The sequence below is a fragment of the Clinocottus analis genome, unplaced genomic scaffold (genome assembly GCF_023055335.1).
Source record: "Clinocottus analis isolate CAN_PGR_092001 unplaced genomic scaffold, fCliAna1.0.p SCAF_4, whole genome shotgun sequence".
Lineage (NCBI taxonomy): Eukaryota > Metazoa > Chordata > Actinopteri > Perciformes > Cottidae > Clinocottus > Clinocottus analis.
Genome location: NW_027176153.1, coordinates 4,229,174 through 4,239,122, shown reverse-complemented (window position 1 = coordinate 4,239,122; position 9,949 = coordinate 4,229,174). Strand labels below are relative to the sequence as shown.

General features: G+C 49.3%; 1 protein-coding gene across 1 annotated transcript in view; it reads right to left on the bottom strand.

Moving 5' to 3' along the window:
• Positions 1 to 9,949, bottom strand: part of plxnd1 (plexin D1) — a 70,435-nt gene that overhangs the window by 32,971 nt on the left and 27,515 nt on the right. The window contains exons 9-13 of the mRNA XM_068597184.1: positions 9,777 to 9,875; positions 7,381 to 7,470; positions 6,983 to 7,091; positions 5,754 to 5,911; positions 1,890 to 2,035 (exon numbers count right to left, since the gene is read on the bottom strand). Of these exons, the coding sequence (XP_068453285.1) occupies positions 1,890 to 2,035; positions 5,754 to 5,911; positions 6,983 to 7,091; positions 7,381 to 7,470; positions 9,777 to 9,875 (602 nt within the window). The remainder of the gene's footprint in view (positions 1 to 1,889; positions 2,036 to 5,753; positions 5,912 to 6,982; positions 7,092 to 7,380; positions 7,471 to 9,776; positions 9,876 to 9,949) is intronic.

Sequence of the window (9,949 nt, the reverse complement as noted above, 5' to 3'; positions counted from 1 at the left end):
TATTTCCTCGATACTGTAAGTTACGCTTTACATACCACTCACTAACAAAACGTTTACAACTCTGTTTCCACTTACTGGTCACCAGGAATATAGGATATCCATCCATTCATCTTTCTGGTAAATCCATTACCCACAATGCAACTCAGATTCGTCTGTGTTATAGAGACAGACCGTGTCCGACTTGGATTTACAGTTTCCTGCCCGACTTAAAAAAAACAATACAATAAAAAAACGTGAAGCCGTCACACTCGTCCCATCAGCGTGATACAACCAAAGATGAGATGTTGGATAAATAGCGATAAGCGTCCCGCCACGGAGCGGCTTCAAGCTACGTTTCTGTTGTTAGCTCGCAGGAGGAAGAGACAGGGATCCACCTGGAGGGTTTTTTGGAGTCTTGATGATACTTTCTGACGACACACCCTCTGAGTTTTTTCCATTTTTAAACGTGTAACCTCCCTGTGGAGCCGTAAGCGGCTTCATGTAAGCAGTAGTGCCCTCCTCCCACACCTGTAAACACAGCGTAACAGCGGTGTTACAGGCATTCAAGACTTTAAGTGACACCTTTTTCTTTTTCCCCTCGTGCTTTTCCTCGCAGATGAGGCCGTCCGGCTTCTCCTGTCAATTAAATGTCACGTCGTCGGGTGTCTCTGGCAGCACCGCGGGGGCGGGGCTTCAGGTTGTTCGGGGTCGGTTCCCGCGAGGTTCGCTCACTGCGACACATCTTTCCGTCGCCTGATCTCCATCTCTGCCCGACCACTTAGCCGCCTGACAGCACGTCAGGTTACCGTGACGACGGGTAATTGTTAGCTATCATCTCTCATCGCCTCCTAATTGCAGCACAACTGCTTATTTTCACAGTGTTTTAAATATACATGATGTTAATGTACAAGACGTGAGTTTCATCCCGCTTGTCATTCTGACACTGTCTTCTTCTTTTTGTGTGTCTTTTTCTTCTTCTTCTTCTTGTGTGTCTTCTTCTTCTTCTTCTTCTTCTTCTTCTTCTTCTTCTTCTTCTTCTTCTTCTTCTTCTTCTTCTTCTTCTTCTTCTTGTGTGTCTTCTTCTTCTTCTTGTGTCTTCTTCTTCTTGTGTGTCTTCTTCTTCTTCTTCTTCTTCTTGTGTGTCTTCTTCTTCTTCTTCTTCTTCTTGTGTGTCTTCTTCTTCTTCTTCTTCTTCTTGTGTGTCTTCTTCTTCTTCTTCTTGTGTGTCTTCTTCTTCTTCTTCTTCTTCTTCTTCTTCTTCTTCTTGTGTGTCTTCTTCTTCTTCTTCTTGTGTCTTCTTCTTCTTCTTCTTCTTCTTCTTCTTCTTCTTCTTCTTCTTCTTCTTCTTCTTCTTCTTCTTCTTCTTCTTGTGTGTCTTCTTCTTCTTCTTGTGTCTTCTTCTTCTTGTGTGTCTTCTTCTTCTGTCTTCTTCTTCTTGAGTGTCTTCTTCTTCTTGTGTGTCTTCTTCTTCTCCTCCTCCTCCTGCTCCTCTTCCTCCTCATCATCATCGTCCTCCTCCTTCTCCTCCTCCTTCTTCTAGGTTGGAGTCGTCGCCATTATTTATCGGCACTTGTAAAAGCGTAAATCTCATTTTATGTGTTTGCCGTGGGCGTGATGGCGGATGTCCTTCCTTGTCGCGGCCGCGCGGGGCAGAGGCTGAAAACACATTGAGAACATGCGAACCTCACAGAAAGGCCGAGGCGGGGGACCGAACCCTGACACGAACCCACCATCGTGCCATTCTGCAGATGATATGAAATGAAATTTTTAAAAAAGCACAAAAAGGGGGGAGGGGAAAATAAAAAAGGCTGCATACTGATAAGCTTGAGCAAACACTTAAAGAACAGTTGACAACCGCTTACACATGCAAATTTGTGAATCATAATCCAGCCCTATTATCTGGTACTTACTCCACAGAGACGGCGTAGCGCTCAGGCAGGAGAGCGCACGCCACGTCTCCGATGAAGACCTTTACAGCTCCAGACCTCCTGCCCAGGTTCCTGCCTTGAACTGTCAGCAGGGTGCCTCCTTCCACCGGACCCCTCAGGGGGAAGATCTGACAAGACACACAGCCAATAACATGAACATGTGGGGTGCGTTGGTGGGGGAGAAAATCCTGTAAAAACCCTGTAATATGCCCAATAAATTAGGGCTAATAAGTAGATTAGCTCCCCGAAAAAATGTTCCGCTAATGACGGGTGATAATGAACGAGACTTAAGAGCGTTAAGAGAATGCAGACGCTTATGGACGAGCAGCGGGACAGATAAGGACAAGTGTTCTTCTGCTGGAGACTGAGATCTGTGTAGGGTATGCACACACACACACACACACACACAAACACACACACACACAAACACACACAAAGAAGACTCTTAACTGCGCCTGTCTGAGACTCTTCAGCCTCTAATCCTCTACAGCGCATGCAAATAAAGAGCAGCCTAAGAGCCCCCTTCACATCCCACAAGAGACAGGCAGAAGCGAGAGAGAGCGAGAGAGAGAGAGAGAGAGAGAGAGAGAGCGACAGAGAGAGAAAGGGCTGGAGAGGAGAGGTGGAGAGCGCAGCCGAAAGGTGCATGAGTGGGGAGGCAATTTAGGCGAACCGAGTGTCGAGAGGAGAGTGAATGCTGATGGTGGTGGTGAGAGAGCAGAGCCTCGACCGGGCGGGAGGAGGAGGAAGAGGAAGAGGAGGAGGAGGAGGAGGAGGAAGGGGATTGATGCACAGTGCTGTTCCCTTTCATCTGTTTTTTTTTCTTCCCCCGTGTGTCTGCTCACGTCAAATTCCTCAATCCCCCATTTGTGCCGTTGATCAGAGGCGTCTCTCTCTCTCTCTCTCTCTCTCTCTCTCTCTCTCTCTCTCTCTCTCTCTCTCTCTCTCTCTCTCTCTCTCTCTCTCGCGCCATGTCGTCCCGCGCCTTTGGTCTTTTAACTTTCCGTTCGAGGGAGGGGAGAAAAGGGACGACGGTCACCTCCGCAATCATCAGCGGAGACGCCGACTTTCCGAGAGAAAAGTGATAGAGATAGCATCTCCGAAAACGCCCAGACAGAAGCAATCAACTCTCATTTTTTCGCCACTGTAGCCCAGCTGCGTGCGAGCCTCTCTCTCTCTCTCTCTCTCTCTCTCTCTCTCTCTCTCTCTCTCTCTCTCTCCGGCTGACCCCCCTCCTCTCCGGCTGAGCCGAGGTCAGCGTGACCCCTCTGTGTTATTAGCTCCGGCTCCATCGCACACACACCGAAGCCTCCGAATGAAAACAGCACTTTCTGTTTGGTCTAGGTGAGGCCGGCCGCCTGCGTACAGATAACTTGAAGAGTGACAGCCGCAGGTAAATAAAGCGCGTGTATATTAAATCACAGGGAGGCCGTTAAGCGAAGACAGAGCGTATTTATTTTCATACTAAAATAGCAAAGTGCGAAAACAAGTCGACCCATTTACTTGGGAGTATTTCGGTGGGATCCACACCACGGGAAAAAACAATGCAAATGTTGTATTCAGCTTTGTGTCACCACCCTGTTACTACTTATCAGGGCTCTCAGGTGTCACTCATTTCGGTCTTAAGTCACGCCCTCCCGCCACACATCGTACTTGTCACGCTGAAACAACAACTCGAGGGTATTTAATGTGCCGCAGCGCTCAAACATGACCTGGTCGCGCTGTTGTCCCCGTGGAGGAATCACGCACGTCTCCCCCGAATCCCCTGGAGTTCTGCCGTGAGGTGCCACTCATCAGCCAATCAAAAAAAAACGAAATGGGCAACACGAATAGCCAATGAGAAAAACGTACCCTTTGTGTCTGTCGTATCTTTGGATAAAATGTAATGACCGGCGGGACCGGAGCGGCCCGGCGGTGCGTATTCGTCGTCGTCGTATATACGTCGACGCTTCCTTTTTACGGTCGCACATTCCTTCATCCATAACCGCCAATCGCACCATAAATGCGCGTGTGATCACACATCCACGCAGACTAAAAGCACCCGGAGCGCCGCAGTAAGCCGAGTTACTTATTATCATCACCGCGAGTCTCACAGCGCCTAATGTGTCTCCGCGGTGCCGTGGAGCATCGGCGTCAACACGGGCCGGCTGTACACGCTGTTCATTTACACCTCTCACACGTCTTGATTTACAGAGCGAAACCCTCGCCAGGCCTCCTGGGAGATCACAGGGTGTGAATGTGGAGGGGGGGGGAAAAAAACAAGCAACCAAGGAACGTCGTATTCCACACCCTTTGTATTCCCCAAAAATATTCTGAATGTCGAACGCAAGATAAGCAACCTGTTCCAGATAAACTCCCCTCGCTGATACGATCCATATGTTTGTCCTTTTTGTTATATTCGGCGAGGCCCCGGAGCTTTCATCTTCCTCAGTCCAGGTCGTCTGCATCAGTCTAATCAAAGAGGACGCGAGGACAAAAACAGGAAAAGGCTTCTCGCTGTACGCTGTGCCCGTCTCCATCCTCTCTCCCAAACCCGCTCGGTCTCACCCAGAGCCGCCCGTCTGCTCTTTCCTTTCATGTCGTGGATGAACTCGGTTTGGTAGTTCCTGTTTTGGTTCATCTAATCAATGTGGCGGGGTTTTTCTCTTGTTGCTAAAAGTGGACCAGCCCACACATAACAAGAGAATAAAAGAGAGCCTGCGGGGATGATAAATGTCTCCATTGTCTTACGTCACCCCGCTGAATAGGGCGCATTTTTCACAATTAGGTGGCAAAGTTGAAGGAATAATGAAAACCTCCATATTAATGATATTTTGGTGCCGCTGATAGAAATTGCAGGTGACAAAGTAGAGCAGGAGAAACACGCTTCATTATGTTGGCTAGTGTCACGAGGCCCGTGTCACACACACACACAATAAAAAAAAAAGCTGTCGCGGTGTATACGAGTGTGTGAATGTTTAGGGAGAGCCTGATCTCATCCTCCTTAAGCCGGAGCACTCGGGCTCAAACCCCTGCGGATTCTCTGGGAAAACATGGCTGCCAAAGCGTTGCATCACACACCCCACAAAAACCACAGCCCTCAGTATCCGCTTCTCTCGAGACGGCCAATGTGTGTGTGTGTGTGTGTGTGTGCAACAATGGTCTACCCACGCATACGGCATCTCAGCCCGGTTAACTCCAGTCACGTAAGAAGTGCGTATAAGTTAGACTCTCGCAGAGCATCCTGTTAGTCACAGTATGCTGACAGCTCCAAAGAATGAGAGCTAATCATGAACGCTTCAATATGGCCGATTTGTGTGCAACATATTCCTACGTGGGAGCGAGAGAGAAAGAGAGAGAGTCTGTGTGTGTGTGTGTGTGTGCTTTGTTTCGCCTGTTTATTCTCCTGGGCCGGCCAGGTTTTTATCTACAGGAAGTTCAAGCCGACTGAGTAGCATGTGAGCCGTGCTTCCCATGACCGCCTGCGGTTGCTGCGCTGATAGAAAGGTTCGGGAGGACGGCTCCGATCCGAAACCACAACTAAAAGAAGCGCTGCCCCGTCCGCTCGGCGTGCACACTCGTACCGCAGTACAGAAAGGTGTTCCCGTGCACTTCTGAGTGATTGCAGATTGACTCCCCCGAGGCAGAGCGAGTGTTCCTGTTATTACTGTTTAAACTGCTCTAATGGGACTCCATTCAAAACACTGACGCCGGGCCGACAGGCCGCGCGCGGGGGAGGCCGGCGTGCGAGTCGACCCCGCGATTCACCGCTGAAAGGTCAGGAGGCGGGGCTTTGTGGGAGGACTGACCCCCGCGCGCGCGTTAGCGTCCGCGGTGCCGGTGCCGGTGTCGAACCTGCGAGCTCACCTTGTGGATCTCGGGAGGCGGGCATTGATCCACGACGGGCTGACAGGCGCCCCTCGGCCTGCAGCTGTTTTCACACCAGCCGCACAGGTGGCCCCGGTCCTCGCGGCCCCAGCACTGCGAGCAGTCCGAGCTCCCCACTCCGCAGTTGTACACCTCCACTGGAAGGAGGAGGAAGAGAGGGGATTATTACACTGACACAGAACCATTGAACTGTGTGGCCTCGACTTCAAAAAGCACCGTCGACTCCCGGAATTAGGTTTATCGCTGACTCTATGCGAACCATATGGGCCGCTTGTTTTTGAATAAACAGCATAAGCATTCGCAGGATGATGTATGCGCGGCTGTAAAAATAAACCAGGAGAAGAAGAAGAAGAAAAAAAGAGGAGTGGAAGAGAACAAAGCCAGCGAGAGAACAGATGATTATGTTCATGTTCCAGTGTGCCTCCCAGTGAGAAATCCCATTTGTATCCCTGCATGTGCATCTGTGCGTTTGTGCTCACGATGCAGTGTCTGTGTGTGTGTGTGTGTGTGCATGTGTTTTTAATATTTGATGATTCTGCATGTTACGACGCCGTGTCCTTAACAGCGCACAGAGTGTCGTGGCTGCGGCCCAGGGCTGTTGTTCACATGCTCGACACATGGGCCGCCGACAGCACATCTGGGACGGGGACTGGCTTTCGGCTGGCGCTGGAGAACGTGCCCAGTACGAGAGGCCCCGCCCCCTTTTTTCTACTTTCCACCACCATCTCGCTGTTGTCATGGAGCTCAAACTTTGCCCTCGCAACAACACGTGCGGACACTTGCACGCGGTTGCATCGATCGCACCTTCAATTGCGGCTCCCCGTGTTCCATAATCATTACCTGTAATTAGACGGTGGCAGAATATGATAGCGTGGTAAATTGCTAGTTGGCAAATTATGTGTTGTAATACACAAAGTACTATTATTGCGAGTGAAAGGCAGTGTAGCGCTGTTTGTCCCCCCGTAAGCGGTTCCTCCAGCTCTAATCAAATCCACCAGCCTCATCAGAAAAAAAAACAACATTTGTGTGAAATGCATTCTGGGAGCCGGAGTGGCATGCTCTGTCATATTTTTTTTTTCTCCCCTTGTTTTCTCCAGTTTTCTAATTACGCTCAAATACAGCGGAGCCGAGTGAACGGCTGAAGCGTGGCTAATGGAAACGGCGAGTTTTTAAAAAAAAAAAAAATTTGCATCTCGACACGAGCTCACCTCTCATGGGCCGAGGGCTGTCCACGAAGACGTCCTCCGCCTGTCGCCCGAAGCGTCCCCGCCTCCTCAGGTTGAGGTGGTACACCTGGCTCCTCTGGTTGGTGGACAGCTACACGGACGGGACCACACAAAAATAAACACACGCCATCAACTCCCTTCGGATAATAAGGGAGTTCTCAGCCATCTTGTAAACAAGGGTTTATAATAATTGCAATGAAAACAAGTTACAAGCAAGTAAATCTAACAATAATGAACACGCTGAGCCAGTAAATGCACGGTAGTCGAGCTTCGGCTTAACAGATTTTCATCCTGGACTTGGAAGATGAAGGAGTTCCTTATGTCCCGAAGGTCGCTGTGTGTGTGTGTGTGTGTGTGTGTGTGTGTGTGTGTGTACTCACTGTTACTCCGCTGCACTTGACAGTCGAGCTGTTCAGCCACGAGGCCTCGTACCGCCGCTCCGTCCCAAAGTCACACTCCAGGTCCTCCCCCTGTCGAGCCCAAAAGCACTTATTTAAAAACAATGTGCCGTATTTCAGCGATAACTAGCGGGCAAGCTGTGACGCCACGCTGCTTCCGAGAATGAGATAACCGCGGCGGTAGTATCCAGAAATAACAGAAAAGATGCTTCTACGAAGAAATGCTCTCTCTAAAACGTGCCTGGCAACAATTGGGTTATGCCGGGAACTGAAATAACCCCCCGCCATAATTGTCCCTGTCAGGGGGAAAGATGCAATCCATTCAAAATTCATATTCATACACATCTGGACTCCCACATCTCCGCGAGTCATCTGGGAGCCAGAGTAATGAATATGAATTGGGTCTTGGTGAAAACACGAGTTGAATGAGTTCCTCAGAGCCGAGATATGTGGAGGTATAAGACCGTAAATAAGCCGGATAGGTAAGAGCAGTAAGAGGTCGTTACTCAACGCGGAAGCGACCATGTCTGCGAGTCACAGCGGCTTAAATTGGTCCACTTTTCATCCACGACGATTCCGCCGTGCTTTGTGACACCAGAGAAGCTTTATTTTATTTTATTTTTTATCTTCTGGAAAGTTCTCTTGACGCAACACACAGTGGAATGTTTCCTGGACGTTTGTTCAATCTGAGAACTAACACTGAGCGCGAATTAAATATGATAATATATATGTTTGTCAGTGGTATTGCATCATGATGAACTCATGTATCCAGATATCTTGATGCATAATGACGTTGTCTTAAGTCAGTGGTTCTCAAACTGTGGGGCGTGACCCTCTAGTGGGGCGCGGAGGTATTACAGGTGGGGCGCGCGGGGGAGAGATGGAGATTCTTATATATGATTTCTTTTTTTTGAAGAATCCTTTATTAATCGCACAGTGGGGGAATTATTCTCAGCGTTGTGCTGCTGTGAAGCTCTGGCGCTTCAGTGTCTTGCTCAAGGACACTTCAACATGAAACTATGGGGAGAAAACAGGGATTCAACCGGCGTCCTTGTGAATCTTTTTTGCCAATTATTAGTTATATTTCGCACATGTATAACTTTATTTGCATCGTTTTAACAAAGTGATTGCACATGTTATTAGTTTTTGTCTGATGGAGCGATTTGGTTTACTTGAACTGGATTTCCATTTTCTTTGATCTCAATAATAATAAATAATAAAAACACAGATGGAGGAGTCTCAGAAAGTTGGACCCTTTTGTTTCAATGTTGTCGGGGCGGTGGGGCCCGAACATTTTGCTTCCTCCAAAATGGGGCGTGAACCACTGGATCAAGTGATAATAAGCACATACTAACTCAAACTTCAATAAAACTTAGTCTGATTACATACACACACATATATAAAACATGCTACTTACAAGCTAACTGTCATGCTACGTAATGATGTGTATCGGGATAGTAGATTTTGGGCCTTTTCGCTTCATGTTTTCGGTTTTGACGGTTTCCTACAGTAAAGTCTAAACAATGTATATTACGTTATTATGTTTATCCCCCCAAAAAAGGATTGTGGGAGCCAAACGCCCCAAAAAAAACACAAATTCCAGAGTGACGGCGATGACGAAGCCCTCGTTCGAGCTTGTGTGTATGCGATCATAATGAAACAGCAGTGATATGAATATCCAGTCACGTCCAGGCTGCTCTCAGGAAGTGTGTGTGTGTGTGTGTGTGTGTGTGTGTGTTTACGTGTGGATTTTTTTATGTGACTCGGTGTCTGTCACCATGGCAACACACCGGGAGAGGGCTGGAAAAGGCCAGCCGCGGGGTTAGCCGTCTCACTGGCCGCGCCCGACAACTAGTCAGCGCTGGAATCTGATTTACTTTTTTTTTCATTCCTCTTCCAAGATCCCGCTTGCGTCCTTATCGGCGACGCGGGATCGTCGCTCAGCGCGGATTAAAGAGTGGGAACGGGATCTGGCAAAAGGTTGGGACTCGCCAAATTGAAGTTGAACACGGGCGACACAAAGCTCCTGCCGCGTGTGCTTCCCTCGGACCGGCTGCGCATTGTGCGCGGCGTGCTGACGAGGACGCGACTCAGCGAGACGCCGAGCTGAGCCGCCGGCAGCGCGAGCAGAAAGACACTCGCCTCGTCTTCTTTTTCATCACCCAAAGCTCAGGGTTGTTGGGTTTTTTTTTCTCCCCCCCCCTCCCCCTTCTCCTTCTTCTTCCTCTCGTGCGCTGACCCGGCACACAAACATCCATCTGCGTCTACCTCGGCTTGAAGCAAACGCGCCATATGCTTCTGTTTCATTCCAATCCAACTTCACAACAGGCGCACTGGACAGAGCCCAAGTCCCGATGCGTCGTCTGTCTGAGCGTTACCTCCTGGATGTTGCTGAGGGACACGGTGAAGTCCTGCGACACTTCCGATGGCGACGGAGGAACCTCAGAGGCCAGCAGGCTCGGGCAGGAAACGGCATTCTGTTGAAGGAGGTGCAGGAAGTGACATATTGGAGTCAGAAGCAAAACAATGGCGACCCCCCTCCCCTCTGCAC